The following is a 27,109-nucleotide window of genomic DNA, read 5'->3' as shown; positions in this document are numbered from 1 at the left end:
ACACGTCAGTGTTTCGGTCAGTCACTTCCGTCAGTGATTGCGAGTCAAAACTTACTAGCCTCCACAGACATAAGGTATAAGGGAAAGATCTGCTCCTGTTCTGTGTTTAGAGCCGCACCTGGTTTTGGCTCAAAATCACTGATCGAACACTGACGTGTGAATAAAGCCTCACACTATGGCTCCCGTTCATTTCTATGAGAGGTTCCGTAACGCCAGCACCCTCTGGCTGCCGCATATAATGGGTATTGCAATCTCAGCCATTAGTGGTTAAAGGGGTCCTCCTGAAATAAAGAATAGGTAAGTACTTATCCTCACACTGAGCGACGCAGCTGTGACATCCTGCTAACATGTGACCTCTGCAGCCAATCACTGGCCTTGCCGGGGGCACCGCTGAAGCAAGCGAGGTGAGGGGGTTGTGCGGTTTCCTCCTCCTTTAAGTAATGTCTATCTTCCTATTTTTGTGCTCCTTCTCCAGTCACTTCCAAAGCTAGCGACTGGTTTCTCGTTACCAGAGAGCAGTGCATTGTGGGAGCTCAACTCTTAGATCTAAAGACACAAAACAACCAAGCTTTTCTAATCCTGGACAACCCCTTTAACTAAGCTTTAATTCGACTGCTATGACCCCCCCCCCCCCAACCCACTTAATGGGGTCCTGTCTCTCCCTCTCTGTATCAATAAAGCGGTGGTTGAGCATTTGAAGTGCCGCTCCAGTCATCTCTATGGGACTGTAGAAGGACAGCTGAGCGCTAACCGAGGCGGTTGCGGGCCTTCTCTGGCCATGGGCCCTTAACAGGGTTGTTCCCTCATGGACATTGGGGGTCATATCGCTAGGATATGCCCTCGAAGTCTGATAGGTGCGGGTCCCAGAGGCCCCTGGGGTGCTGGTCCCTGAAAACAGAGAGCCCACAAAGTGACAGAGGGTGCACTGCGCATGCGCGGCCCCCCTCCATTTCTGTCAGCCCCATAGAAGCAAATAGAGTGGTGGCTGCGCTTGCGCTGTGCACTTCCTATTCATTTCAATGGGACTTCCGAAAATGGCCGAGCGTGCCCATAGAAATGAATGGATGGCAGCTGTGCATCCTCCGTCACTTCGCGGACTCCGTTCTAAGGATAGGTGCAGGACCCACCTCTGGAACATTGGGGGCATATCCTAGCAATATGACCCCAATGTCCAAGATGGGACAACCCCTTTAAAACACTACACTATCTGACACATCTTTGAAACCAGAACTTTATTGTGAGTTGGGGGTGAGGCACAGAAAGTCACTGTCGTAAAAAGCACTGGCATCAAATCCCCACATCCCAACAGGAATGAAACGGTAACAATCAGACGGTAAGACGACGCCCCACCACCCCTTTAAACCATCCCTTAAATTTAGAAATTATTGCTTTCCGCCTCCAGAGGCAGATTCCCGGTCACATAACATGCGATTCACACATTCGTAAAGTCGTTGCAGGTTACATGAAGTTAAGGCATGGAGTCATGCAGTCCAAAAAACAGAACAAAATACCCAAAAAATTGCTTTTAAAGATTTTTGGTTCAAAAAATTGCATTTGCTGCTGTGCGACTAGAGTCATGAAAGATGCAGCGGAATAAAAAGAAGAAAAAAAAAATTCGGTGGTGCACAATTCACAGGAGGTTTGAGCACCAATGTGAGTGGTATTCTTCATCAGTCTGGAAAATCAGGACCATTGCAGTGACAGTCCCTCTCGGAGGGAAAGCATTAAGAAAATGGCCGATCTTCAGTCCACGGCCGACCCGATATTGTCCGTGTTGAATAAAAAGAAGATAAGTAAAAACTCCCTGTTCTTCTACTGCACAATGAGAGCGAAAAAAGTGCAAAAAGCACCCACTTAAAGTGACAGGCTCCAGGTCTCCTTCCCCTGGATGGAACGGTGAGAACGGATGTGTCGTCATGTGACCACGTACAGTTCCTCGCAGTCTTCCTTGCAGATTTTATACCCGCAGTCCAGCAGCTGAGACCACTCCCAGGTCTTTTTACTTCTCTCACGAGGCGGCAGAAGAAACGCGACGCTGGTGGCCACCATCATGTGCCAGAGGCTGTGGGTGTAGTAGTAGTTGGCGTTGGTTTCTGCGAAGACGTAAACTGAAATGGCAGAAAGAGCCAAGGCTATTCCGGGCAGGAGGAAGAACACCCAGCGCCGCCAGCTCGGAGGGTAACAGTGGCGACGCCTCACTCCTCGAGTTGTCTACAATAGAAATTTAGTGTAAATGATAGTAAATCTGTCGGACCACCTGAGGCCATGCCCCCACCACTAAGTCCCAGCCACTTCACTGTGGGCACAACTGCAGGAGAGGGTCATCCCTAAACCCCACAACTCGGTTTCTTAGGAGGCATGGTCATGTGAGACCTCTTGCTTCTTCTCAATGGCTACAGTGGCTCTTGTATGGCAGAAACGTATGTGGCCAGTTAGGATCCCACTTTGGGGGGCCTGTACCTCTATTTTAATAGGGCACGGGGGGCAGTTTTAACTTTTTTTTTTTTCTGTAAGTTTTGGATGTTGAAATGCTGATATTTACCCAGGCGATCACCAGGAGTATTAAAGCAAAGAGGCAGGGGCCCAGCATGTTCCAGATCCCACTGCGATTAAGCTGCATAGACATTGCGATGACCAACGTCCCCAGCATGAAGAGGACCTGAGAAGAAAAAGCCATAAAAAAATTAAAAAAATATATAGATTTTTTTCATTTATCATATTGTAGACACTAGATATAAAGTCTCATCGCTTACATATTTGATACATTTTTTCAGCCGGGCCATACACAGTATGGTCACCCAGATGGCGACGACAGAGCCAAAGAAGTCGCAGAACTGCAGGGTGTCGTAGTCCATGATGCACATGACGGTCACCCCCGGTTGGTCACAGGCGTGATAGAACTGAAAGAGCAAAAGATGCAGGTAATTCACTGGAGGGTGTGGGGGGGGGGGGGATGGAGCAGAGATTTTGGAGGATAAAAAAGGTGGTTGCACCCTTTGGTATCAGAAACTGGTGACACAATGGGAGGTAAGGACAACGGACCTGGAAAAATTGGGTATGTTGGGTTAGAAGTCATCTAGAACCTCAGGAGACCAGGACAGCAGGGTAATGATTTCTGGGAAGCCCACAACTTCTGAATCTCTTATTTTGGAAGGGCCATGATCTCCATCACCCAGAAGGTCCTAGGAGCTCCATCTTCCGAGAGAGTTCAGGATTTTACCACCTGGTGGGAGCTCTGTCATCCAGGAACCCAGCAATATTTCAGTAGTCATGGGTAACTGGCAAATCCAGGCAAGCCCTGGAGCACTGTTTTCCAGGGGAACCCAGGAGCTAAATCACCCATGGCGATATAGTGAAGCCTCAACATTCAGAGGTAATTTACAAAAATCAACATAATTCAGGGGGAACTCAGGAGCCCCATCACCCAGAGGGAAGCCAGGGACACCATCACCCAGTGGGAACCTAGGAGAACAACCACCAAGAGTGAACTAAGGGGCATGATAACCAATAGGAACCCAGGAGCACCATAACCAAAGGGGAACCCATGAGAAATGTTGTTCAAGGGAAATTCAGGAACACTGTAACCCAGGTGGAACCCAGGAGTACTATAAGCAAAGGGGAATCAGCAGCACCGTAACCAAAGGGAAACCCACGAGCACCATCACCCAGTGGGAACCCATAAGTACTGTCGCTTAAGGGGAATCCAGGAACACTGTCACCCAGGTGGAATCCAGGAGTACTATAAGCAAAGGGGAACCAACAGCACAGTAACCAAAGGGGAACCCATGAGCATTATCAACCAGTGGGAACGCATGGGCACTATTACTCAAGGGGAATCCAGGAACACCCTCGCCCATGTGGAACCCAGGAGTATAACCAAAGGGGAACCAGCAGTATCATAACCAAAGGCAAAAGGAGCACAGTCACTCAGGGGGAACTCAGAAGCCCCATCAAACTAATGATACCCAGGCCTCATCATACCTACCGTTGAGAAGAACATGGTGTAGGTATAGACAGCAGCCTCCACAAAATATAGATGGTAGATAGCAACTACTATAGTGGGCACAAACATCAGGTTACTGAGAGTTAGGAATAATGTTGCTGCCAATTGCTGCCCCACAGACAGCGCATTTTGGTCATCGGTGCAGCTCCAACCGCCCCAGCCTGCCAGAAAAACAAATAAAATCAGAGTCATATCACCAACCAGGTGACCTAAGGGCCCATATGGTCAACCCTTTGTAGGATACATGGAGGAGGTTCTTAATTTTACTCTGTTGGCCCCTACACCTGTTGCCATAAAATCTGATGAATGTCCTGTGCTGAAGATCTGCAGAGGACTAGCCTCTCGTCATCCAATGGGGCTAATCTTTGGTTTCCTGTACAAAATACCGTAAGTAACGCTCTCCTCATTTCAAGCAGCAGATTTGTGAACGACATTTTCGTACACGTGCACGGGATGCAGACTGATGTGGGCTTCATGGCAGAATCCACGCACTCTGCAGCGGCAAATCCACAGCATTTCTGTCCCATGGACGTAGTGTTTGATAAGCAGTGCGGCAGGATGGGCTTTATTGTCCCCTCCATGTCTCCCCCTGCTGGCCGAGATATATTACTGCAATCTGTTAGCAAAAGTGATTTTTCCTGGGGCATGTAGTTGCGCAAATGTCATTTAGAAAATATTTATAATTCAGGATTACGCACAAATTACGTGTCAGTAGTATCTAGGACACAAAAAAATTAATTAAAAAAAGTTGAAGTTAAGAAACTGAACTTTAGAGTTCACTGCTACCTATAGGCTACTAAGATATGTCATACACATAAAGGTCACCTATGTACTGTATGGAAAAAGGAGTGTGCATTTTGAGGTAAGTACCACCATGGCTGCGGGACAGGGAGTATGCATGTGATAAAAATGTATCCCCATAATGTCCAAATTTAGAACAGAACCAGATGCTAAGGGGTGCGTCATGGGTGCAGACACTGAATTTCGCTGTATATTCAGGCGAGATGTGGGGGCTAGGTGCGTCTTTGTATATAGCATAAGGTAAGGCTCTGCCCTGCGCTATATCATTGCAGGTGCGGGCAACCATCGGGCACAAAATGTCTTTATTATCGGACAAGTTCTGCAACTCAACATATACTTTGCGTTTCAGTTCACTTCAGTTTGTCAGATAATGTTCTCCAATTTTCTAATATACTTTGTGTTGGGATTCCTCACCAGTTTCAAGATCTCTGCTTGCTGTCACAGCTGCATGGCTTGCCAGAACAGAGTACACACTGTTACGAGTCCCGCATCTAGGTGAACAGGAAAAACTAAAAAAAAAAAGCCCCTTTTCTGACAGCAAGCAGAGATATCGTGAATCTGGTGTGGAATTCCAACACAAAGTGTATTAGAAAGTCGGAGGACGTTGCATTATTCGACAATCTAGAAACAAAACAAAAATAAATAAAAATAAACAATATTTTGTTTGATTGATGACGTACGGTATCTTCAGGGGGATAGGTCATCAGAATCTGATCGATGGTGGTCCGACACCCCGGACCCCCGCTGATGAGCTGTTTGAGAAGGCACAGCGCCGTACATTGTATAGCGGCTGTGCTTGGTATCACGCGCAGCCCCATTCACTTGAATGGGGCTGAGCTTCTCCTGGGCCACGTGAGCAATGAACATGTCGTCACCTGAGCCCCGGTGCCTTCTCAAACAGCTGATCAGTGGGGGTCGCAGGTGTCGGACCACCACCGATTAGATACTGATGATCTATCCTGAGGATAGAAATCTCGCAAAACCCCTTCTCTTGATATCTGTTAGAGATGTCATACACTGATACAATCAGCAGGGGGCGCCCTGGATAGGTCCCATATCATATTATGACCACGCCACAACTGGAGTGTTTATCTATGATCCGATTTTTTGCAGTCACATCCAAAATTTTTGCCCCAGAAGCAAACACTGAAGAGACACTGAGGTAATCCGGCAAGTTTACTGCTACTTACGAGACAAGGACATACCACCATGGCAACCTAGGATAACGGTTCTCACCGGCTTTGCAGCTGCAGGCAGCGTACAGATATCCGTTCCTCCGGAGCAGCCTGCACTCCCCGTACGTCCCGCAGTCATCCAGGCAGGGGCTGAGGTAGGCCGTCACTATCACCCTGGAGGCCTGCTGTTGGCATGTACTATAAAAATAAAAATAAATACTATTTTATATTTGTAGCCTTTGTATTTCTCAAAGTGGACTTCTCATATTATGGAGTCCAATGTGAAAGTGGAACCAGGATGGAGCCGGTAAGATATGCTCCTCCCCTCCCTGAGCTCTTCCATTCACAAAAGCAGAAAGTATCACATGACACTTTGCCGCCGCCCTGACTCTTGAGAAAAAGAAGGAGTCCTGGAAAGAGCAAACTCACTTGTTCTTGACCCCAGACCACTAATCTTGTGGAAGGTTTAATGGAAGCGGTGGAACCCACACATGTAGAGGTAGTAGTGACTCTGTACAAGGCATGATTTGAGGGGGCGCGACACGTTGTTATTAAGATCAAATATATAGCAATTAATGCTACAGGGTGTAAGAAATCCACAGATGATGAGGGAGGGGGCGGCTCACTGAGCTCAGAGCTGGCAGGACCTGTACAGCTCTAAATCCCTCTACGAAAACATACAACAGTATAACAATAGAGATGAATACACCGACACGTCCCCGTATTCACATGCCAGATGTGTCAATATTTGTTCAAAAGAAAAACCAAAGAGCAAAATGTCACCAGCCGGAGGGGGAATTTATATTATGGAACATAAGTAAGTGCTGCAGACAATACAAACACTCAATACACAGCAACAGTCCAAACCAGATAGCATCTGACAGAGAGAATACGGATACATCATGTAATCAAAGAAATATGGCACTATAAAGCTTCCATGCCACTAGTCAATGCCCCCTATATACAAGAATATAACTGCTATAATACTGCTCCTATGTACAGGAATATAACTACTATAATACTGCCTCCTATGTACAAGAATATAACTACTATAATACTGCCCCTATGTACAAGAATATTACTACTATAATACTGCCTCCTATGTACAAGAATATAACTACTATAATACTGCTCCTATGTACAAGAATATAACTACTATAATACTGCTCCTATGTACAGGAATATAACTACTATAATACCGCCTCCTATGTACAGGAATATAACTACTATAATACCGCCCCCTATGTACAAGAATATAACTACTATAATACTGCTCCTATATACAAGAATATAACTACTATAATACTGCTCCTATGTACAAGAATATAACTACTATAATACTGCTCCTATGTACAAGAATATAACTACTATAATACCGCCTCCTATGTACAGGAATATAACTACTATAATACTGCCTCCTATGTACAAGAATATAACTACTATAATACCGCCTCCTATGTACAAGAATATAACTACTATAATACCGCCTCCTATGTACAGGAATATAACTACTATAATACTGCTATGTACAAGAATATAACTACTATAATACTGCTCCTATGTACAAGAATATAACTACTATAATACTGCTCCTATGTACAAGAATATTACTACTATAATACTGCTCCTATGTACAAGAATATAACTACTATAATACTGCCTCCTATGTACAAGAATATAACTACTATAATACTACCTCCTATGTACAAGAATATAACTACTATAATACTGCCTCCTATGTACAAGAATATAACTACTATAATACTGCTCCTATGTACAAGAATATTACTACTATAATACTGCTCCTATGTACAAGAATATAACTACTATAATATTGCTCCTATGTACAAGAATATAACTACTATAATACTGCTCCTATGTACAGGAATATAACTACTATAATACTGCTATGTACAAGAATATAACTACTATAATACTGCTCCTATGTACAAGAATATAACTACTATAATACTGCTCCTATGTACAAGAATATTACTACTATAATACTGCTCCTATGTACAAGAATATAACTACTATAATACTGCCTCCTATGTACAAGAATATAACTACTATAATACTGCTCCTATGTACAAGAATATAACTACTATAATACTGCTCCTATGTACAAGAATATAACTACTATAATACTGCCTCCTATGTACAGGAATATAACTACTATAATACTGCTCCTATGTACAAGAATATAACTACTATAATACTGCTCCTATGTACAAGAATATAACTACTATAATACTGCTCCTATGTACAAGAATATAACTACTATAATACTGCTCCTATGTACAAGAATATAACTACTATAATACTGCTCCTATGTACAAGAATATAACTACTATAATACTGCCTCCTATGTACAAGAATATAACTACTATAATACTGCCTCCTATGTACAAGAATATAACTACTATAATACTGCTCCTATGTACAAGAATATTACTACTATAATACTGCTCCTATGTACAAGAATATAACTACTATAATACTGCTCCTATGTACAAGAATATAACTACTATAATACTGCTCCTATGTACAAGAATATTACTACTATAATACTGCTCCTATGTACAAGAATATAACTACTATAATACTGCCTCCTATGTACAAGAATATAACTACTATAATACTGCTCCTATGTACAAGACTATAACTACTATAATACTGCTCCTATGTACAAGAATATAACTACTATAATACTGCCTCCTATGTACAAGAATATAACTACTATAATACTGCCTCCTATGTACAAGAATATAACTACTATAATACTGCTCCTATGTACAAGAATATTACTACTATAATACTGCTCCTATGTACAAGAATATAACTACTATAATACTGCTCCTATGTACAAGAATATAACTACTATAATACTGCCTCCTATGTACAAGAATATAACTACTATAATACTGCTCCTATGTACAAGAATATAACTACTATAATACTGCCTCCTATGTACAAGAATATAACTACTATAATACTGCTCCTATGTACAAGAATATCACTACTATAATACTGCCCCCTATGTACAAGAATATAACTACTATAACACTGCCTCCTATGTACAAGAATATAACTACTATAATACTGCCTCCTATGTACAAGAATATAACTACTATAATACTGCTCCTATGTACAAGAATATAACTACTATAATACTGCTCCTATGTACAAGAATATAAGTACTATAATACTGCTCCTATGTACAAGAATATAACTACTATAATACTGCTCCTATGTACAAGAATATAACTACTATAATACTGCTCCTATATACAAGAATATAACTACTATAATACTGCTCCTATGTACAAGAATATAACTACTGTAATACTGCTTCCCATGTACAAGAATATAACTACTATAATACTGCTCCTATGTACAGGAATATAACTACTATAATACTGCCTCCTATGTACAAGAATATAACTACTATAATACTACCTCCTATGTACAAGAATATAACTACTATAATACTGCCTCCTATGTACAAGAATATAACTACTATAATACTGCTCCTATGTACAAGAATATAACTACTATAATACTGCTCCTATGTACAAGAATATAACTACTATAATACTGCCTTCTATGTACAAGAATATAACTACTATAATACTGCTCCTATGTACAGGAATATAACTACTATAATACTGCTCCTATGTACAGGAATATAACTACTATAATACTGCTCCTATGTACAAGAATATAACTACTATAATACTGCTCCTATGTACAAGAATATAACTACTATAATACTGCCTTCTATGTACAAGAATATAACTACTATAATACTGCTCCTATGTACAGGAATATAACTACTATAATACTGCTCCTATGTACAGGAATATAACTACTATAATACTGCCTCCTATGTACAAGAATATAACTACTATAATACTGCTCCTATGTACAAGAATATAACTACTATAATACTGCCTCCTATGTTCCAGAATATAACTACTATAATACTGCCTCCTATATGAACCAGTATTCACCTGTCATCCTGTGGGCACAGGACTTGCATAGAGATATACCACCTGTCCGTCACAGGGTAGGGGATGTTTTGTGTGGCACTAGTTGCGTCGTCAGACAACGTGAAGGAATATCCCTGTGAAAAAGCTGCAGGAGACAGAAACATGGACACAGTCATAACTCAGACATTGCAGCGATCCTGGCACACAGCCCTCGGTGTACCCGCTGCTGTACAGTAAATGGCAGCTGCACAGGTGACCGACTCATCACAACCCTAAACATAGGCTCTAATTAACCCTTCCATTCAGCAGTAATGCAACTGATGATGATATACAGTAATTTTATAAAAATTATTTAAAAAATATATATATATTTTTTTTTATAAAAATGTATAAATACCGCCAATCCCTTCCCCATGGCAACAACCGATATCTCCGCAAGCTTCATTTTTACAAATACTAAAGTAAGAACGTGAATGAGCCGGTCCTGCCTGTCCGCCCGGTGCCAGTCCCGTGCCCGCAGGCGCTGCCCGAGCCGACGAGCTGAACCATGTACCACAGGACTTGGGTAAACAAAGTGGAATCGCTGTACAACACACAGTCCTGCACATTTTAAGTATGCTTCGTTTCAAGATCTGCGCTTGCTGTCAGTGAGTGGTATACACACACTGAACGCTATAAACTTGTATGGCACTAATACTTACCACAGCTTACAGTTTGCTACAATGGCATCGAGTCGTGAGCTAAACACCAAGGACTCCAGGTTGATACAAAGTATCAAAGTGCAGATGAAATGCAGAACACAGCAGAGAGTTGTGCTGCCGAGCATTGTCGGGGCTTGATGTAATTGTAACAAACTCTCAGCTGTGAGAAGTACAATGTTTGAACAGGTTTTTAGCCTCTGAGGATAAAAGAAGAACACCCCTATTTATTGACAGCAAGCAGAGATGCTGAAGCACCTAGTATGTTGGAAAGTGTCAAAACTTTCTTCATACAAACTTTTTTCATACAAGGAACATCATTTACATAAATGTAGACACCCTCCTTAAAAGGGAGTGTCCATATTCGGGGACCTCCAGGCACCCCCCTTCCCCCCCACCCTCACATTACCAGACCTGCAGAGGTAATCACTTATGCGATCCCCACCGCTGGGTTTCGGCTCTGGCACCCCCGGTAAACTTCTTCCTGTTTGCCGTGGTTCACCTGGGTGCAGCGGCGACATGTCTCCCCATGTGTCATGTCATTGGGTGACACCTCAGCGGCCAGCGAGTGGCTGCAGCAGCCATGGGACCCACAGCAAACAGGAAGTTTACCCAGCGGAAATCGGAGCCCTGCAGAGAGGAGCGATGGATCGGGAAACCAGTGGCGGGGGGCAGGTACGTATGCTTCCCTCTGCAGGTCCAGTCAAGTAGCAGGAGTCTGCCCAAAAGGACACCGAATATGGACAACCCCTTTAAGGCTGAGTGGATGTCGCAAAATTGAGCAATCCCCTTTAATACGAGAGAAAATTGGGGTTCCATTACCTGTAGTGCAGTCCTGTGTGGCGTTCAGAGTGAGGATGGGGGCGGAGGGGCTCAGGCACGCCAAAATTGTGGAGTTTATGCCGCTCGCCATTGTCTGGTGGGAGGATAAAACAGAACAAGATGATAGGGGAGGGGGGGATAGTTTCGGGGGGCTACAAAGGGGCGTTCTCTAATCGTACACATGACACGAACACTCCCTACAGCTCTGGTAAGTAGTATTGGTGGCAGTGTACCTACCCTGCTTTCTTCACTAGTTCTTTGAGGGGCATTTCATGAGCTCAGTTAGAATCACTAGTTGGGACATCATTCAATCACCCAGAACTAAAGGGGGGCTCAAACTAAACTCAATGGAGGAGAACCCCTTTAAGCCCGCCTCGAAAGACGAAAAAACATTCACCTTATTCAACTGCAAATTCACGACCAGCATCCCGCCGCTGTCCATTTCCGAGTCGAGGTCAAGCAGGACCACGCTGGGCAGCTGGGCGACCACGGGCACGGATGGAGTAGTCACAGGGTAGAACCTGACCGATACCACGTCCAGGTCCTCTCGGATAACGGGGTACTTGCGCAGGCAGGAAGTGGGGGCCTCGTTCAGCGGGACGGCGGGGCTGGAGGTCGGCTGCTGGCCTTCTGCTAACAAGGTGGAGTTTTTCACGGAGGAGAAGAGCTTCAGGAAAGCCAGGAACGTTCGGGATCCTACACTGCCCGGCCTACAGACTGCAAAAACAGGAAGGGGTTAAAGGGGCCCTCCAGAAAGCTGGGTGACAACCCTGGGGACCCCGCCATACCTGAGAGGTTGTACACCAGCTGGAAGGACACGTTGCCGCTCAGCCCCAGAGGCTTCTCCACTAGGACGGTCAGCCACTTCTCCCAGGGCGGAGACCGCAGGACCACCTCGCAGTCCACACCGTCACTGCAGTTGGTCCGGTGGGCGGAGGAGTCCGGCTCGGTCACCGACCCCACAGTGACCGTCAGTGGACATCCGGTGACATTGGACGGGCACGTCAGTCGTAGCTGCAGCTCCCGGGTGTATTCAGGGACGAAGAGCCTGAGAAACAAACGTAGACGTGACTCATCCGTGAAGGGCTGCGTACGCCAAACGGGGCCGTCCTCTGGGTCAGCCATGGACGTCTGCACAATAACCTAGTCTGAACGGGCACCTACTTCTAACAAGAAAGGAAAAAAATGACTGGGCTTAGATACACTGACTTAGCTCAGAGTATCACACAGGATAGACGCAGTTACCGAGTCCCATCAGTCAGCATCACACATGAAAGGATTAGATACAAGGTCACATCACACAGTATCGCACTAGATAGTCTGCTGGGCCAGTGTATCCAAGTCTGTCGTGTGATACCGTCTCCTTAACCTGTGTATCTAAGCTTGTTGTGTCTGCTGGGCCACTGTATCTAATTCTGTCATGTGTGATACATTATGCTGCTGGGCCACTGTATCTAAGCTTGTGTGATAGTCTGCTGGGCCACTGTATCTAAGCTTGTGTGATAGTCTGCTGGGCCACTGTATCTAAGCTTGTGTGATAGTCTGCTAGGCCACTGTATCCAAGTCTGTTGTGTGATACTGTCTCCTTAACCTGTGTATCTAAGCTTGTTGTGTCTGCTGGGCCACTGTATCTAAGCTTGTTGTGTGATAGTCTGCTGGGCCACTGTATCTAAGCCTATCACACAACAAGCTTAGATACAGTGGCTCAGCAAACACAACAAGCTTAGATACAGTGGCTCAGGAGACAGTATCACACATGACAGGTTAGATACACAGCACAGCAGACAGTATCATATAGGATAGGCTCACTGTAAACACAGTGGCTAAGCAGACCGTATCACACAATAGGATTAGATACACAAGGCAGCAGACAGAACCACACATGAAATGATTAGATACACTGGAAGTGCAGACAGTATTAGACAGCAGGCTTAGATACACAGCTCAGCGGACAGTATGACGGCCATAGATACACAGTTTTGCACGTGACAGGATTAAATAAAATGAATCAGCAGACTGTATCACACATAATGAGCTTAGATACACAGGTTCAGCAGATATCATGCATGATAGGCTGAGATACAGTAGCTCAGTGTATCTCAGCCTGTCATATATAAATATACGCTGCTAATCCTATGACCAGTGTTTGGTCCCGTTTTTCTCTCCTCTTTGACCCGAGCGATTGTCTCCAGTCCCCAGCGATTGCCCTCATCCATCACTCACTGCCTTCAAGGTAATTACTTGTATCGAGCAGAGTTCTTGATCGACCCCAGAATCTGCTGGACGGGCACATCCGCCGGCAGAACTGGCACCTCCACCTCCCGAAGGACGAAGAGTTCTGGCTGGAAAATGTACGTGCAGGATTTGGTGAGACCCTGGAACGAAAGAGAGGATGAGAGTGATACTCATCACTGTGCCTGTGTACCCCACCTCTCCATGTAATTATATAAATCACACCCCCCCCCAGCATCCCCCCCTATAGGGAACAGATCAAGAACACTGTTCATCCCTGATCTTCCTAGTTCATGAATATAATGTCAGACTGGCAGTATAGACTGATACACTAACGAAGGCAAAAAAAAAAAAGATCTGACTCCAAGCAGTGCTGGCAGTTTGACAACTATATTATATAATCCATGCAAGTAGGCTATTTTCAACACCTCTGAATGCCAGCAAACACCTAATGCTTCTCACAGCTGAGGGTTTGTTACAGTTGTGTCCAGTCCAGACAATCCTCTGTGAGCTAAAAACACTTCAGCGGCACCAATCTCGCTCTACCGTCCGGATGATTTGTTACAATGTATCAGATTGGAGTCCACGGTATTGTCCAGACTGGATACAATTGTAACAATTCCTCTGTTGGATTGATTTGTTCACCCTATGTGTGTTCCCATTCACTGACGGCAAGCAGAGATCTAGAAACAGTGAAGAACAGAAGAAGCACAAGGCATACGGCGGAGGCGACTCTGTCCACAGAACTCACCTGAATCTCGATTTTCTCGGTGTCTTTGGGCAGGTGCGCAGCTACAAACCAGTCCCCGGGCGCGGGGTTGCTGATATTAAGGTAGAGATGGCTCTGCACAGTATTTCGAAACGTCATCGTCTGGGTGAATGAGGATGGGATGCTCGTGTTTGGGGCGAAGCTGTAGCCCAAGGGGTTAATGACTGGCGGGGCGCCATAACGGAAGTGTCTGGAAATACACAAGAAAGCGGATGATAGGAGGAGTCCTGACCTACAGGACACGCCCAGATCCCGCCGGACCAGAGGGACCTACACCGTGATCGTCACGTCTTCACAGCCTTGTCCATTCCCTCGAAACGCCTGAAAGAGCCATCTGAGCAGCACGGCGTCCGCCGGCACCCGGAACTGGAAGAGCCGCACGTTCCCGTACCAGCTATAGAAGGACAATCGCTGGGGGCTCTGCGAGAACATCTCCGTTACATAAGAGAGATCTGGAAGGAGAAGACAAATACAACCATATTATAATGATCCCAAGACACAGCAGTGCCACCTAGTGGTTAAACCGCCATGAACCGTGCCTCATAAAATCAAGAGGGTCAGAGAAATGAGCAAATTCATCGCATGGCGCTGAGCAGAGAGCGTCCTTCTAAAGGCTCATGCACACGACCGTTGCTGTTTTGTGGTCCGTTTTTCACAGATCCGATTTTTTTTCTCTGATTTAAGTCCTCTTCCGTTCCGTTATTCCACAAAACATAACCGTATGGTTTCCGTATGCGATACGTTTTTTGCGTATCGGAAACAGTAACTTATTAATCACCAAACACATGGGCAATATGGGCTGGGCATAGCAATTCTACCGTTTGGATGACATACGGATGTGTTCCGTGTGCGTTCCGTATTTTTTGCGGACCCATTGACTTGAAGGTCGGAAGGTGATTTGCGGACAATAATAGGACATGCGATACTTTTTTGCGGAAAGGAAATACAGAAACGGAATGCACGCGGAGTACCTTCTGTTATTTTTGCGGACTCATTGAAGTGAATGGTTCCGCATACCGTCCTAAAAAAAACCCCAAAAAACGGAATGGAAGCGGAAAGAAAATATATTCATGTGCATGAGCCCTAAGTCTCCTTCAAGTGTAGATTATTTTATACATTTCCCAATGTTGATATGCATATGATAAAAATGAGAATAAAATATTTAAAGAGCAGAAATCCCTGCACTTCCACACCTTGGCTGCTATCGATGAGGTCATTAGGGGTTGTCTGAGGAATGATCTGCTACGCTGAATGCTCTTGGGCACGCAAATCATCAAGATCTGCTGCTGGTAGGCCATGGTAGAACGTTTAGGCCGCGCAGGCTGCTCACAATAGCACGAGCAACATGTGACCTGGCGTTATCCTGTTGAAAAACAGCTTCTGGGACACTTTGGGGGAAATGGCCATACCACTGGTTCCCCGACCAAATCAATATAACGCCGAGCTGTTAGTACCTAAAATGAGGACTAGAGGGGTCCGGTTACCATACATTATGTCAGTCCAGACTGTAATCCCGATAGGACAGTCCCTAGTGAGGTCTTCTTCATGGCGTTGCCGAGACCAATCACTGGCTACCGTTGCGTCTGAGACTAAAGCAGGACTCATCACTGAAGAGGACAGACCTCCATTGCCATTTTTCTGTGCACCACAATAGCCTTTGAGAGCGGTGGCGTAAGGTCAATGGAACTGTATCCGCTCTAGCTCGTAGACCAACGTCATGCAGATGCCTTCTGATGGTTTGTGTAGACCAGGAATCAGCAACCTCTGGCACTCCAGCTTTTTAGAAACTACAACTCCCAGAATGCTTAAATTTAGGTCTATGGGAGTTAGAAGAGCAGCCAAGCATGTTTGCATGGATTGCCGAAGGTTGCTGATCCCTGGTGTAGACACTGTTTGCCGCCCTAGGCTTTGGACGTGACATACAATTTCTCTCGTAGAACAGAATGGTTCACTAGGAGCCATTCTTCTAAATCAGACAATCCCTCTGGACAGAGGTTCTCCTCTCGCTTTTTTCCCTTCGTTGACCAGCGCTGACATCTCGGCCTAGTCGCGTATCGATCTGCCGGAGTGATAAACCAAGGCCTCTCAGCTCAAGAATTTGTCCCTCATAGTTTGTGAAAGTGCTGATAACTGGCACGTCGATGGGCAGGAGGCATCTCACAATCATCCCACACAACTTTGCTTTCATGACCCCTGCCCCAACATGCCACAGATTGAGCTAGTTGCTTGAAAATGTCATCATCTGCAGATTTTAGCGACACCCGCTGCTTTCTCAATTTGTGTAACCTTACAGCTCCTCCTTCTTGGTGTTGTAATTTCAATGTTGAAGAGTGTATAAGGCCTCATTCACAAATCAGTTAGGTCAGTGATTTCCATCAGTGATTGTGTATCAGAACCAGGTGCAGGTCCAAAACAGAACAAGCGCAGATGTTTCCATTCAACCTTTATCTCTGATTAGGGTCCACTTCTGGTTTTGGCTCACGGTCACTGATGGAAATCACTGAAGTGTGAATAAAGCCTAAGGCCTCATTCACACGTCAGTGTTCGGTCAGTGATTTCCATCACTGATTTTGAGCCAAAACCAGGTGCGACTCTAAACACAGAACAGGTTCTGACCTTTCCCTTATACCTTATGTCTATGGAGGCTCCAATCCTGGGTTTGGCTCACAATCAGTGATGGAAATCACTGACCAATACACAGACGTGTGAATGAGGTTAAAGGCTGGAAATGTTTTGTGATCACAGGAGACTTGTCCGATTAATCATTAGTGAAAAACATGAGTAACGCAGTGAACAAAGAACAGCGGCTGAGTCAGAAGAGAAGTGGCAGGATGGGTTAGTCCAGGCCTAGAAGCAAAGGTCTCACTTGCTGGTGGGAATGATCCGGCTCCCCCCTCCCCACCGACACCATCTCTATGCCCGCGTAACAAGACCGACCAGAAGAGAAACCAACATGGCTACCACTTGAAGTTACACTACTCAGTGATTCTGATGACATGTCTTCTTCTGGTATGTTTTGTCATGGAGGCCTTGTATGGATTACTCTCACAGGGATCTCAAGTCTCCCAGAGGTTGCAGGGTGTCTCCGCTATTAGATAGCGGCTCCCTGACACCCACATGTGAGACAATGAGACAATATATCCCGGAAAGGTTTTCTGATAGCAGAGCAGAGAGATAAGAGAAGACACAGAGTTTAGATTACAGGTTGAATTAACCCTTTAGGGTCAAATTGGCTTCTCAAGGTGATCTATATGTTAAAGGCATCCCTCCTTCTGTCTCATTCAGTAGCTATAGAACTATTAGAGAGAGGATTTTTTTTAAATACATTTACACATTTAACCCTCCATTTTAATTCATATTATTTATCCCAGTGTTAATTCACCCCCCATGATGCTTGTGTTTTTTCCTACAGTTGGGGTAATAATTACACACAGGTTTTAAAAGATAAAGTTCCTGACTTTCTGACCAAGAGCCGACTCAGCGAGTGAATGGAAGCATCCGCGCGTTGCGCAACCTAAGCTTCGGTTCACTTGCATCTTGTCAGCTCAGCGAATGAACCGAAGATTCGATTCATTTAAATGAACTGATTCGAATGAACCGATTCATGTGAAAAATCTGAACTTTCCCATCTCTAGTTTACTCGCGAGTAAACCTTTCCGGCAACCTGTAGCAAGCGTCCCCTTCTCGCGCGTGCGCACAGTGCAAGAAGAAGCCGATGCCAGCAGTCCGCAACGGCGCGTCAGGCTGAGCCTGTGCGCACGCGCGGGAGGGAGGGAGAGGGAGGCACTGAGGAGTAGAAGGCGGCGCTGGGCACGAACGGCGATGCGTGCGGCCGGGCACCATGCATCCACAGACCTCCCCTGCTTGGGCACCTTAATTCCAATGAATGACAGGTTAGTAAAACCAGTTTTTCCTGCAGAATAAAGCCACAAATAGCTTTTATAAGGCCACCTTAGAAATCAGAATGCTGCCTGGACATGAGCAGATGTTTAGCTCACAGGGCTTATGGTGGTGACAGAATCCCTTTAATCATATACATAAATAGGATAATTTGGGGCAGGGTATGAGCCCCGTCCTCCACACCATAGAGCACAGTGTGCAGATACTGCATAGTCTGGAAAATGTAATAAAAAAGTTTGTGAAAGAAAAAAAATGAAGCCTCCCTGAAATGAGTTTTTGGCAGGTTGGGATGTCTGCTCTCACTATCTACATCCATATCTCCACATATCTACGTGGGTTCTGCCGCCATTCAAGCCAGATAGGATGTAATATTGATGTGAATGGGGAATTTGAATCCACACAAGGAGGGAGATTTATCACAAAGGTATAAAGTAGAACTGGCTTAGTTGCCCCTGGCAACCATCAGATTCCACCTTTTCATTTTTCAAAGCTCCTTTGGAAAATGAAAGGTGGGATCTGATGGTTGCTATGGGCAACTAAGCCAGTTCATTCTTTACACCAGTTTTGATAAATCTACCCCAAGGTCTACACGGCGACTACAGAAATGAGGAGGAGGCATGCTGTCATCAGTAGTGCAGCCTCAGGCTTTGGGCCTGCGACTTCTAGGGATCATATGTCAGCGTAGACTCCTGCTATTATAATCACAAAGTTCCGAAAAGTGTTTTACTAAAACTGACTCTGCCCTCATTTCAGGGGCAATTCTGCTTGAAGATGAAGATCCGAGTAATCTAGGACAGACCGGCTACTAGGGACACACTAACTGACTGACTGAGCTTTATCCATAGCAACCAGACTGTCAAACAGGATAAAGTTGGACAGTGCCATTGCTAACACGAAGGAAGGGGTGACAGAGCTGAAGATCATATCCTTATCTTAACCAGCATTACTAATTCGATTTTTCAACCCCTGATATTAAAGGCGTTGTCCTGCCGTTAATATTGATGACCAATTATCAGGATAGGTCATCAATATCTGATAGGTGGGATCTCATACCTGACACCCCCGCCAACCAGCTGTTTAAAGAGGAGCACGTGCTTGCAATTACAGTACGCCGCCGCTCAACAGGAGACGAGGAGCAGCGTGAAGACCAGGAAGCGGCGCTTGAATGGAGTGAGGCCTCCTCTGCAAACAGCTGATCGGCGAAGGTCCCAGGTGTCGGACCCCCACAATCAGATATTGATAACCAATCCTGGCGATAGGTCATCAACAAATGGCTGGACAACCCCTTTAAAGACTCTGGTTGTTAGGCACTGTATCCATAGAAACTAGACTATCAGACTGCCAAAGTTGGACTGTGTCATTTCTGAAGCCAAAGAAGGCGGTGACAGGACTTGAGATCATGTCCTCATAATAATAATAATAATAAAAAATACTGAGTTTTAGGGAGAATATCCTTAGCAACCAGTCTGTCAGACAGGATTAAGTGGTACAATGCCGTTGCTAACACCAAAGAAGAGATAATAGAGATGGAGATTGTGTCCTCATCTTAGTCAGCATTATTAATCAGATTTTCCAATTCCCCCATATTAACATCTGGTAGTTAAGCAATGTATCCTTAGCAACCAGACTGGCAAAGTTGGACTGTGCCATTTCTGATGCCAAAGGAGGGGAGAAAGAGCTTAAGATCACGTCCTCATTTTAGTCAGCATCATTAATACATTTTTATAATCCCCCATATGAAAAACTCTGGTTATTAGGCAGTGTCCCCTCAGAAACCAGAGTTTCAGACATGACAAAGCAAAAAAATGGATGACCAAGCCTCACATCAAATAATACTGTTGTGTGCCATTATACTGTAGAGAATGAAATAAAGGCTTTACCTTGCACGGGATTGATTTTTGCTGCGTTCTGTGAAGGGTGTCCCATACCATGGCACCCCGTGTTCTCCCCCCCCCCCCCACTATGTAATGTTTTAGTGTTTTTAAATTGACCCAATAAAGTTGACATTTTTGGAGCGTGTCCATTGTTTGGCATGTTTTCTTTCATGTTCAAGTTTGACATCATGTCCTCATCCTGACCAGCATTATTAATTAGATTTTTATTACATCCCTGTCACCATATAAAATAAAAAAACTCTGGTTGTTAGGCGGCGTATCCTTAGCAATCAGTCTGTCAGACTAGACAAAGTTGGACTGTGCCATCTCTTACACCAAAGAAAGGGGTGACTGTTTGAGATCATGTCCTTATCTTAGACAGCACTATTAGGCCTCATGCAGACGACCGTATGTATTTTGCGGTCCGCAAAAAAAAAAATACAGATGACATCCGCGTGCATTACGTATTTTGCGGAACGGAACAGCTGGCCCCTAATAAAACAGTCCTATCCTTGTCCATAATGCGGACAATAATAGGACTTGTTCTATTTTTTTGCGGAACGGAAATATGGACATACGGAAACGAAATGCACACGGAGTACCTTCCGTTTTTTTTTGCGGACCCATTGAAAAAAATAAAATAAAAAATAACACGGAACGGACACGGAATGAAAATACGTTCGTGTGCATCAGGCCTTAATCAGATTTTCTAATTAAAAAGAGGTGTTTCCCTTTAAATTGCCTACACGTTAATAATCTCTTCATCCTGGTCCGCGCCCTTGGTACAGGCCGACCGGGCAAACAGAAAATGTTCTCAGGCCTCTGTGTGGACACTTTATCAGCCTGTTTACCCGCGGATAGCCGCGCGCTTTTGTAGTCAGGCAGGGGATGAGCGATTAACCTCGACTATTCCAGGGCCGCCCGCCGCAGGGAGACAGTCAGGTGTGGTGCCTGCCTGTCAGTACACGCTGCTGCATGCCTTTATCACGTGAGGCCCCAAAATCATCAGAAAAACAAGTTAGACATCCTGCAGGGCCTGGGGCATCCCGTCGTCACACAGCCAAAAACTGCATAAGACGAATTCCGCCATTTTTCTAAAGCATACGCCAATATGACGTGAAGAAGAAAAAACGGCGCTGGCCAATGACAAACTGGACCTGAACTGCACAACAGCCTTCGGGTCCATTCACAGAATAGGGCTGCTGTTTTTTGAATTTGGAAAACAGTCAGCAGATAAAACGATACCAGGCAATCGCTTATAGTGCAATTCCCCACGATGTTAAAACGACTCCAAAAAAGGAGCAGCTACCATCACATGACAAAGAGAAACGGCAATAAACAGCGCATGACGCTTGTACGACCTTCCAATAGATCAGGGAATTGCCTTACCAGCAATTTCCCCATACACCCCCACCAGCTACGTCACTGCTGCTGCAAGCGAATCCATAGCAAATTCCCTATAGCAGTCTGCAGCCTCCTCGCGGTTAACGGATCCTTAGACAATCGCATACTTAGCAATTCCATAGCATGTACTTATTATCTGAATTGCTCAGGAGTGACCCCATAGCGGTGCAGACTTAATCCCAATATATTCCGTACATGGATTCCAAATGCCAAATTCCGGGGACGCGGCAGATTTCCTGCTCTGTGGCCGGATCCCCTCCAATCAGAAGGGAGGTGAACGTGACAACACATGCATATTTGGGAATCTCCATTTATGCAATTTCTTACGACACCATCAAAAGTTAATGACGATTTCTCCTGCGGAGGATGTGATTTGCACCGGGTGACCCACAATGACCCCGCAGTGCGTCACCCGAGGAGTCAACAATGGAGGGAGGGGAGATGTTTATTACCAAAGACTCATCTCACCACCTGTCAGACAATCCCACCGGAGAGAAACAGACGGAACAGGTTCGTTTACAATCGCGAATTCCACAAAGTGCTCAGGTGGACATAGATACTATGATTTAAAGGGATAGTCCTCCATTACATAGCCTGGCGGAGGGGGGATACGTCTCACCGATGAGATAGCAGGACGTGCCACTGACATATTGCAAGGTGTACTTCCCCTTTAAATATTAAAGGCCTCATGTATCTTGCAAGCAATCAGAGGTTGCACTTACATATCCGGTTCAGGTTGAAAACTGTAAGCTGAACTCTCATTGGCTGCTATGGTCTCCAATACCATACGTTAAAGGTGCCCTTCCTAGTGACCGATGCCACTCAGGACAACCTTCATCCATGTGCCCTTTTAGGACCCACAGATGACACTCTGAACCTCATGTTTACGTCCAAGGTGGACAATTCCTTTAAGAAGTGCGATTCCGACTGGGCTACACGATAGGAGGTTCTTTAACCCCCGCCTTGTGATCGCTCAGCTTTTTCCTTGGAGCAGATATGGGGGAAAGAACATTCCAGGTGAAAAGATGAACCAGCCCTAAGTAAAAGAAGAACTCCGCAGCGACCTCAGATGACCCTGACCCCCCCCCCATCAATATCCTACATCTCACGTGTCATATTCACAGGGGTCCAAGAAGCTGAGATAGGAGGGGCTATCTGCAGGGTCAAACTGCTTTAGCGCTCCCTGTGACATGGGGGGCGTTGAGGTAGTCACCGGTGATTTTCCCTCGTGGAATACCAAAACATCGGTTCTGGGGGGTCAGGGAGTCAAAATTCTATTTCTATTCCCTGTTGTGGGGTCATTTTATTAGCAGATTAAGAAAATATCCAGTGACCACTTTGTCACCTCCTAGATGGCATGTGAAGATCCTGTGGTCACCCATATTAACCAATCAGTTCCAAGCTTTCATCTTCCAGGGGTCTTTTGGAGGATGAAAGCAGCGATCTGATTGGTTGTTTGGGATCACGTCTCCAATCACTTACAAGTCAGTTCTATCTGATTCTGGAATGAGAGCCAGTATGGTTGCCACAGTATGGTGGTCGGGGGTCACCCTGCTTTCCCAGGCTCCTGATTAGAGCCACAGGGGAAGTCTAAGAGTTAAAACCTAGACGTTGTGTGTCGCCATTGTGAAATCTCCTCCTTGTGACAGTCTCGTTGGGAAATACACATGACCATCAGGAAGTCCGGCTTATCGCACAAGCAAGGAATTTAAAGGGAACCTGTCATCGGAATGTTGTGTATAGAGCTGAGGACATGGGCTGCTAGATGGCCGCTAGCACATCTACAATACCCAGTCCCCATAGCTCTGTGTGCTTTTATTGTGTAAAAAAAACGCAAATTAACCTGAGATGAGTCCTGTAGGTGAGAGGAGTCAGGGACAGGACTAGTGTTGAGCGAACTTCTGTTTTAAGTTCGGCGTCTAAAGTTCGGCTTCCGGTTAGCGGAGAATCCCGATATGGATTCCGAATTCCGTATTCCGTTGTGGTCCGTGGTAGCGGAATCAATAATGGCCGATTATTGATTCCGCTACCATGGACCACAACGGAATTCGGAATCCATATCGGGATTCTCCGCTAACCGGAAGCCGAACTTTAGACGCCGAACTTAAAACAGAAGTTCGCTCAACACTAGTCCTGTCCCTGACTCCTCTCACCTACAGGACTCATCTCAGGTTAATTTGCGTTTTTTTTACACAATAAAAGCACACAGAGCTATGGGGACTGGGTATTGCGGATGTGCTAGCGGCCATCTAGCAACCCATGTCCTCAGCTCTATACACAACATTCCGGTGACAGGTTCCCTTTAAAGGAACAGCGACCTAGTACATGGGGATGGGTTCCAGGGATAATGCCCCCTTTACAGATCGGTACCTTATGGGTCCTTGAGACGCACAGTAAAAGGAAAAATAAAGGTGTAATACCACTTTAAGGAACTACCATTGCAGACCTTCTTCTAACCAGAGCGAACTGTGGAAATATCCGATTACGATACTAGATTTTCCAGATTATCCAATGTCCTTTGCAGAGTTTATCATGTGACACATCCAATAGTCCAGCATCACATCTGGCTGGATCACGGATCACGACGCCGGCCGGGGGGGGGATACAATTTGGAGCAGTGCAAGTCTACTGACAGAGGAAGATGAAGCAAAAAGAGGCGCTGTCCCTTTAAATAACAACTGAGACTGGCACAGCTGGTGACTACAAGACATGGGAGCTGAGTGCCAGGGACTGCAATAATTACATGTACAGTAATCAACCAGCGGAGTATAAGCAGCGCCCCGGGCGTCTGAATAGTTAATGGATGTTATGGGAAGATGAAGTACATGGAGACACGGTGCCCATGGGCATCATGGGGCCAACTCTGCTTTGTGCTACTGCGACGGTAGAAGTGGGCAATGACTGGCAGACCCCTGGGGCACTAGGGACCCCCCGAGGCCTGCAATCAACAGGGGGCACCAGGGACTTTGAATGCCCAGGGTGCCCCATGGACGTCTATGCCGCCCACAGTCTGTACAGAGAGCCGGTGCCACCGGTCCATACGTAAGGAAGGCTGGGACAGAAGGGTGACCACTCATTAGCTGCCCTAGGGGACCCAGCTTTCCCACAGCCCCGACCAACGCAATACAAAGCACCCACTATTATGGGGGTGACCCAGAAATTGGTAGAAGTGACCCCCCCCCCCCCCCCCATTCAGGCCACTGTGAACCCAGAGAGAAGCTGCCAGCTGGGGAAGGGCATAGACCTGATAGGCGAGTATGGGGGGTGAGGGTGGGGGCAGGGTGACCCTGTGGCTACAGGCATAGCTGGCATCTGGGGGGGGGGGGGGGCAGTCTGGTACTCACCCTGAGTAACACTGGCAGCGGGGGGGCAGGTGACCCCCAGAGAGATCAGCAGCACTAGGAGGATGGGGGTCTCCATCCCGGATCAGGAAGCCAGGCAGCGGATCAGACACTTCCTTCCCTCTCCTCCTGCCACTACAACCACCATCATCACCTCCTACTGCTCGCAGTCCGGCCCGAAAATACCGCACACCGATCCGGACGGAGGACGCCCCACACTGCCCCGGCCTGCAGGGGGGCGGGGCGACAGCGGGGAAAGGGGGCGGGGCGCGGCGCAGATACAATGTTGCAATGTTGTGTCAGCACGAAGGAACAAGGCAGCGCCCCGCCCACAAACAGTGTCTACACCTCCCCCTCAGGGCTCCTCCAGGAACACCCGGCCTGGTGCTGCCCGCTCTGGGGTGTGTCCTCCTGTCATTCCTGCAGGTCTAATCCATGTTCACCAGAGAAAGTACAAAGTGGACTGAGTTTGAAAAGAATTCCCTTTCACTAATACTGCCCCCCTGTCCCCTGCAGAAAAGTCTCAGAGGGTGTGTATACTTCTGCAATCAGTTCTTTTATCGTTCCAATGCCTAAGAAACAACTTTTGTCACCAGGGACGTAAACATATGGTAAACGCCATCCTATTACACCCTGCCTACTAAGATGCCATGACAAATCCTCGCCACCCTGCCAGGGGGGCTATCGGGGGGAACAGAAGGAGCCCCCTGCCTTTGTTTAATCACTCAGATGCCTTGCATGGGGTATATAAGGGGTTAAACGGTGGGTGGGTGTCAGATGTCTGGAGCGTCCCCCGGCTCCTGAGCCCACCCTATACGTTTTCTTATCACTCCCCCCTTGAGGGGTAACTTGAAGCTCCAGTGTAAAATCTTTAGCGGGGCCCCCGCCTATCATATCATGTGCTTTCTACGATATTGGTGGCTGTTTAAGTGGTGGAGGGGTCTTTGAGCCCCCCCCCCCAGTAGTGACTGGCCCTCTGCGCCCCCTAGAGACACGCCCCTGCCCGTAAGGAAGAGGTTAAAGAGAGTTTTCAAACTTTTGAATTGATCAGTTTGGGTCAAAATAGGTTCATCCACACGAACAGGAGTGTTAAAGGGGACTTTAATTATTGATACTTTGGGTAAGCTCGCTAATTAATATTCGTAAAGAGGTGTAAGTCGTCTATTAATGACTCCGCCTATTTATACCTTAAATGAAACTCTCTCTGTTGCCTTCCCTAATTACTGAACTGCGTGCCACTTACTACTGCGATATACTACGATAAATGACTATCCGCTGCACTTTAAATAATTTAAGGAATTTATTAAAACAATTACACGTCTACAGTCTAATTATTGCTCTAACTATATATATTTATATCAAAGGACATATAAATATATATGCTTATAGTCGCACACAGTAATATATCAACAACACTACAATACAAACCTAACTACACTACACAATACACAATTCCACCCTACAAATCTACCTAAAAATACACTTACACACACACGTTACTAAGCCTCCCGGCTCTATACTGTCCCTATGGGGAAACACAATAGTGGCACTGAAAAGGTTAATATACGATGCAGGCCAGGGATATACTACAGGGAACACAATGCAGGCCAGGGATGAATAGGGGTAAATCAGGGCAGGGATATTAGGGGTAACTCATGGGTTAATATTGGTGTCAGCTGTAAAGGGGTTACTGCAATTCTGGGGGTAAAGGGTTAATTGCAGACACACGGTATGTGGCACTGCAATGCAGAAAGAAAAAGACACAGGGTATGTGTGAAGAATACCGTGCCCCGATTTACGTCCGACGTCAGCTACCTCGAGCTCACGAGATACGGTGTGGTCACGGGTTACCAAGGCGTGACGTCACGCCCTCCCGGAGGAGCGGGTAAGGTCAGCTTGGTACAGTTTACACAGACCCCTCCTGTCCACACTGGCACAGAGATGCAACAAGCTGAGGGAGCCTGGTCACTGACCCAGTGAAACAGCGCGTTCTCAGCCCAGGGAATCTCCCACCAGCTTCTCGTTTGATATAAGCCCGGTCCGCTAACGGGATTAAATAGGGGGTGAGAAACCAACCCGGGGTGGCTATAACTAGGCC

General features: G+C 45.8%; 1 protein-coding gene across 1 annotated transcript; it reads right to left on the bottom strand.

Annotated features, from left to right (window-relative positions):
* Positions 1 to 1,208: 1,208 nt before the first annotated feature.
* Positions 1,209 to 25,255, bottom strand: PGAP6 (post-glycosylphosphatidylinositol attachment to proteins 6). Its single transcript, XM_040440497.1, has 13 exons — positions 25,015 to 25,255; positions 14,767 to 14,944; positions 14,475 to 14,682; positions 13,733 to 13,866; positions 12,280 to 12,539; positions 11,889 to 12,208; positions 11,492 to 11,585; positions 9,993 to 10,116; positions 6,041 to 6,177; positions 3,986 to 4,164; positions 2,754 to 2,900; positions 2,543 to 2,659; positions 1,209 to 2,211 (listed from the first exon to the last, which is right to left on the bottom strand). Exons 1-13 carry the CDS (start codon positions 25,088 to 25,090, stop codon positions 1,915 to 1,917), a joined length of 2,271 nt encoding a protein of 756 aa, XP_040296431.1. The 5' UTR covers positions 25,091 to 25,255; the 3' UTR covers positions 1,209 to 1,914.
* Between the last annotated feature and the right edge of the window lie 1,854 nt (positions 25,256 to 27,109).

This window comes from Bufo bufo, chromosome 7 (genome assembly GCF_905171765.1).
Source record: "Bufo bufo chromosome 7, aBufBuf1.1, whole genome shotgun sequence".
NCBI classification, from domain to species: Eukaryota; Metazoa; Chordata; class Amphibia; order Anura; family Bufonidae; genus Bufo; species Bufo bufo.
This window is presented reverse-complemented; position numbering and strand designations above follow the sequence as displayed.

Bases quoted from the DNA above. Each gene is read 5' to 3' on its own strand.
- PGAP6 (XM_040440497.1), bottom strand. From the start codon at position 25,090: ATGGAGACCCCCATCCTCCTAGTGCTGCTGATCTCTCTGGGGGTCACC. The intron at 12,540-13,732 runs GTAATTACCTTG...TTTGTTTCTCAG, and splicing joins AAGAACTCTGCTCGATACAA to GCTCTTCGTCCCTGAATACA. The intron at 2,660-2,753 runs GTAAGCGATGAG...TTTTCTTCTCAG, and splicing joins TGAAAAAATGTATCAAATAT to GTCCTCTTCATGCTGGGGAC.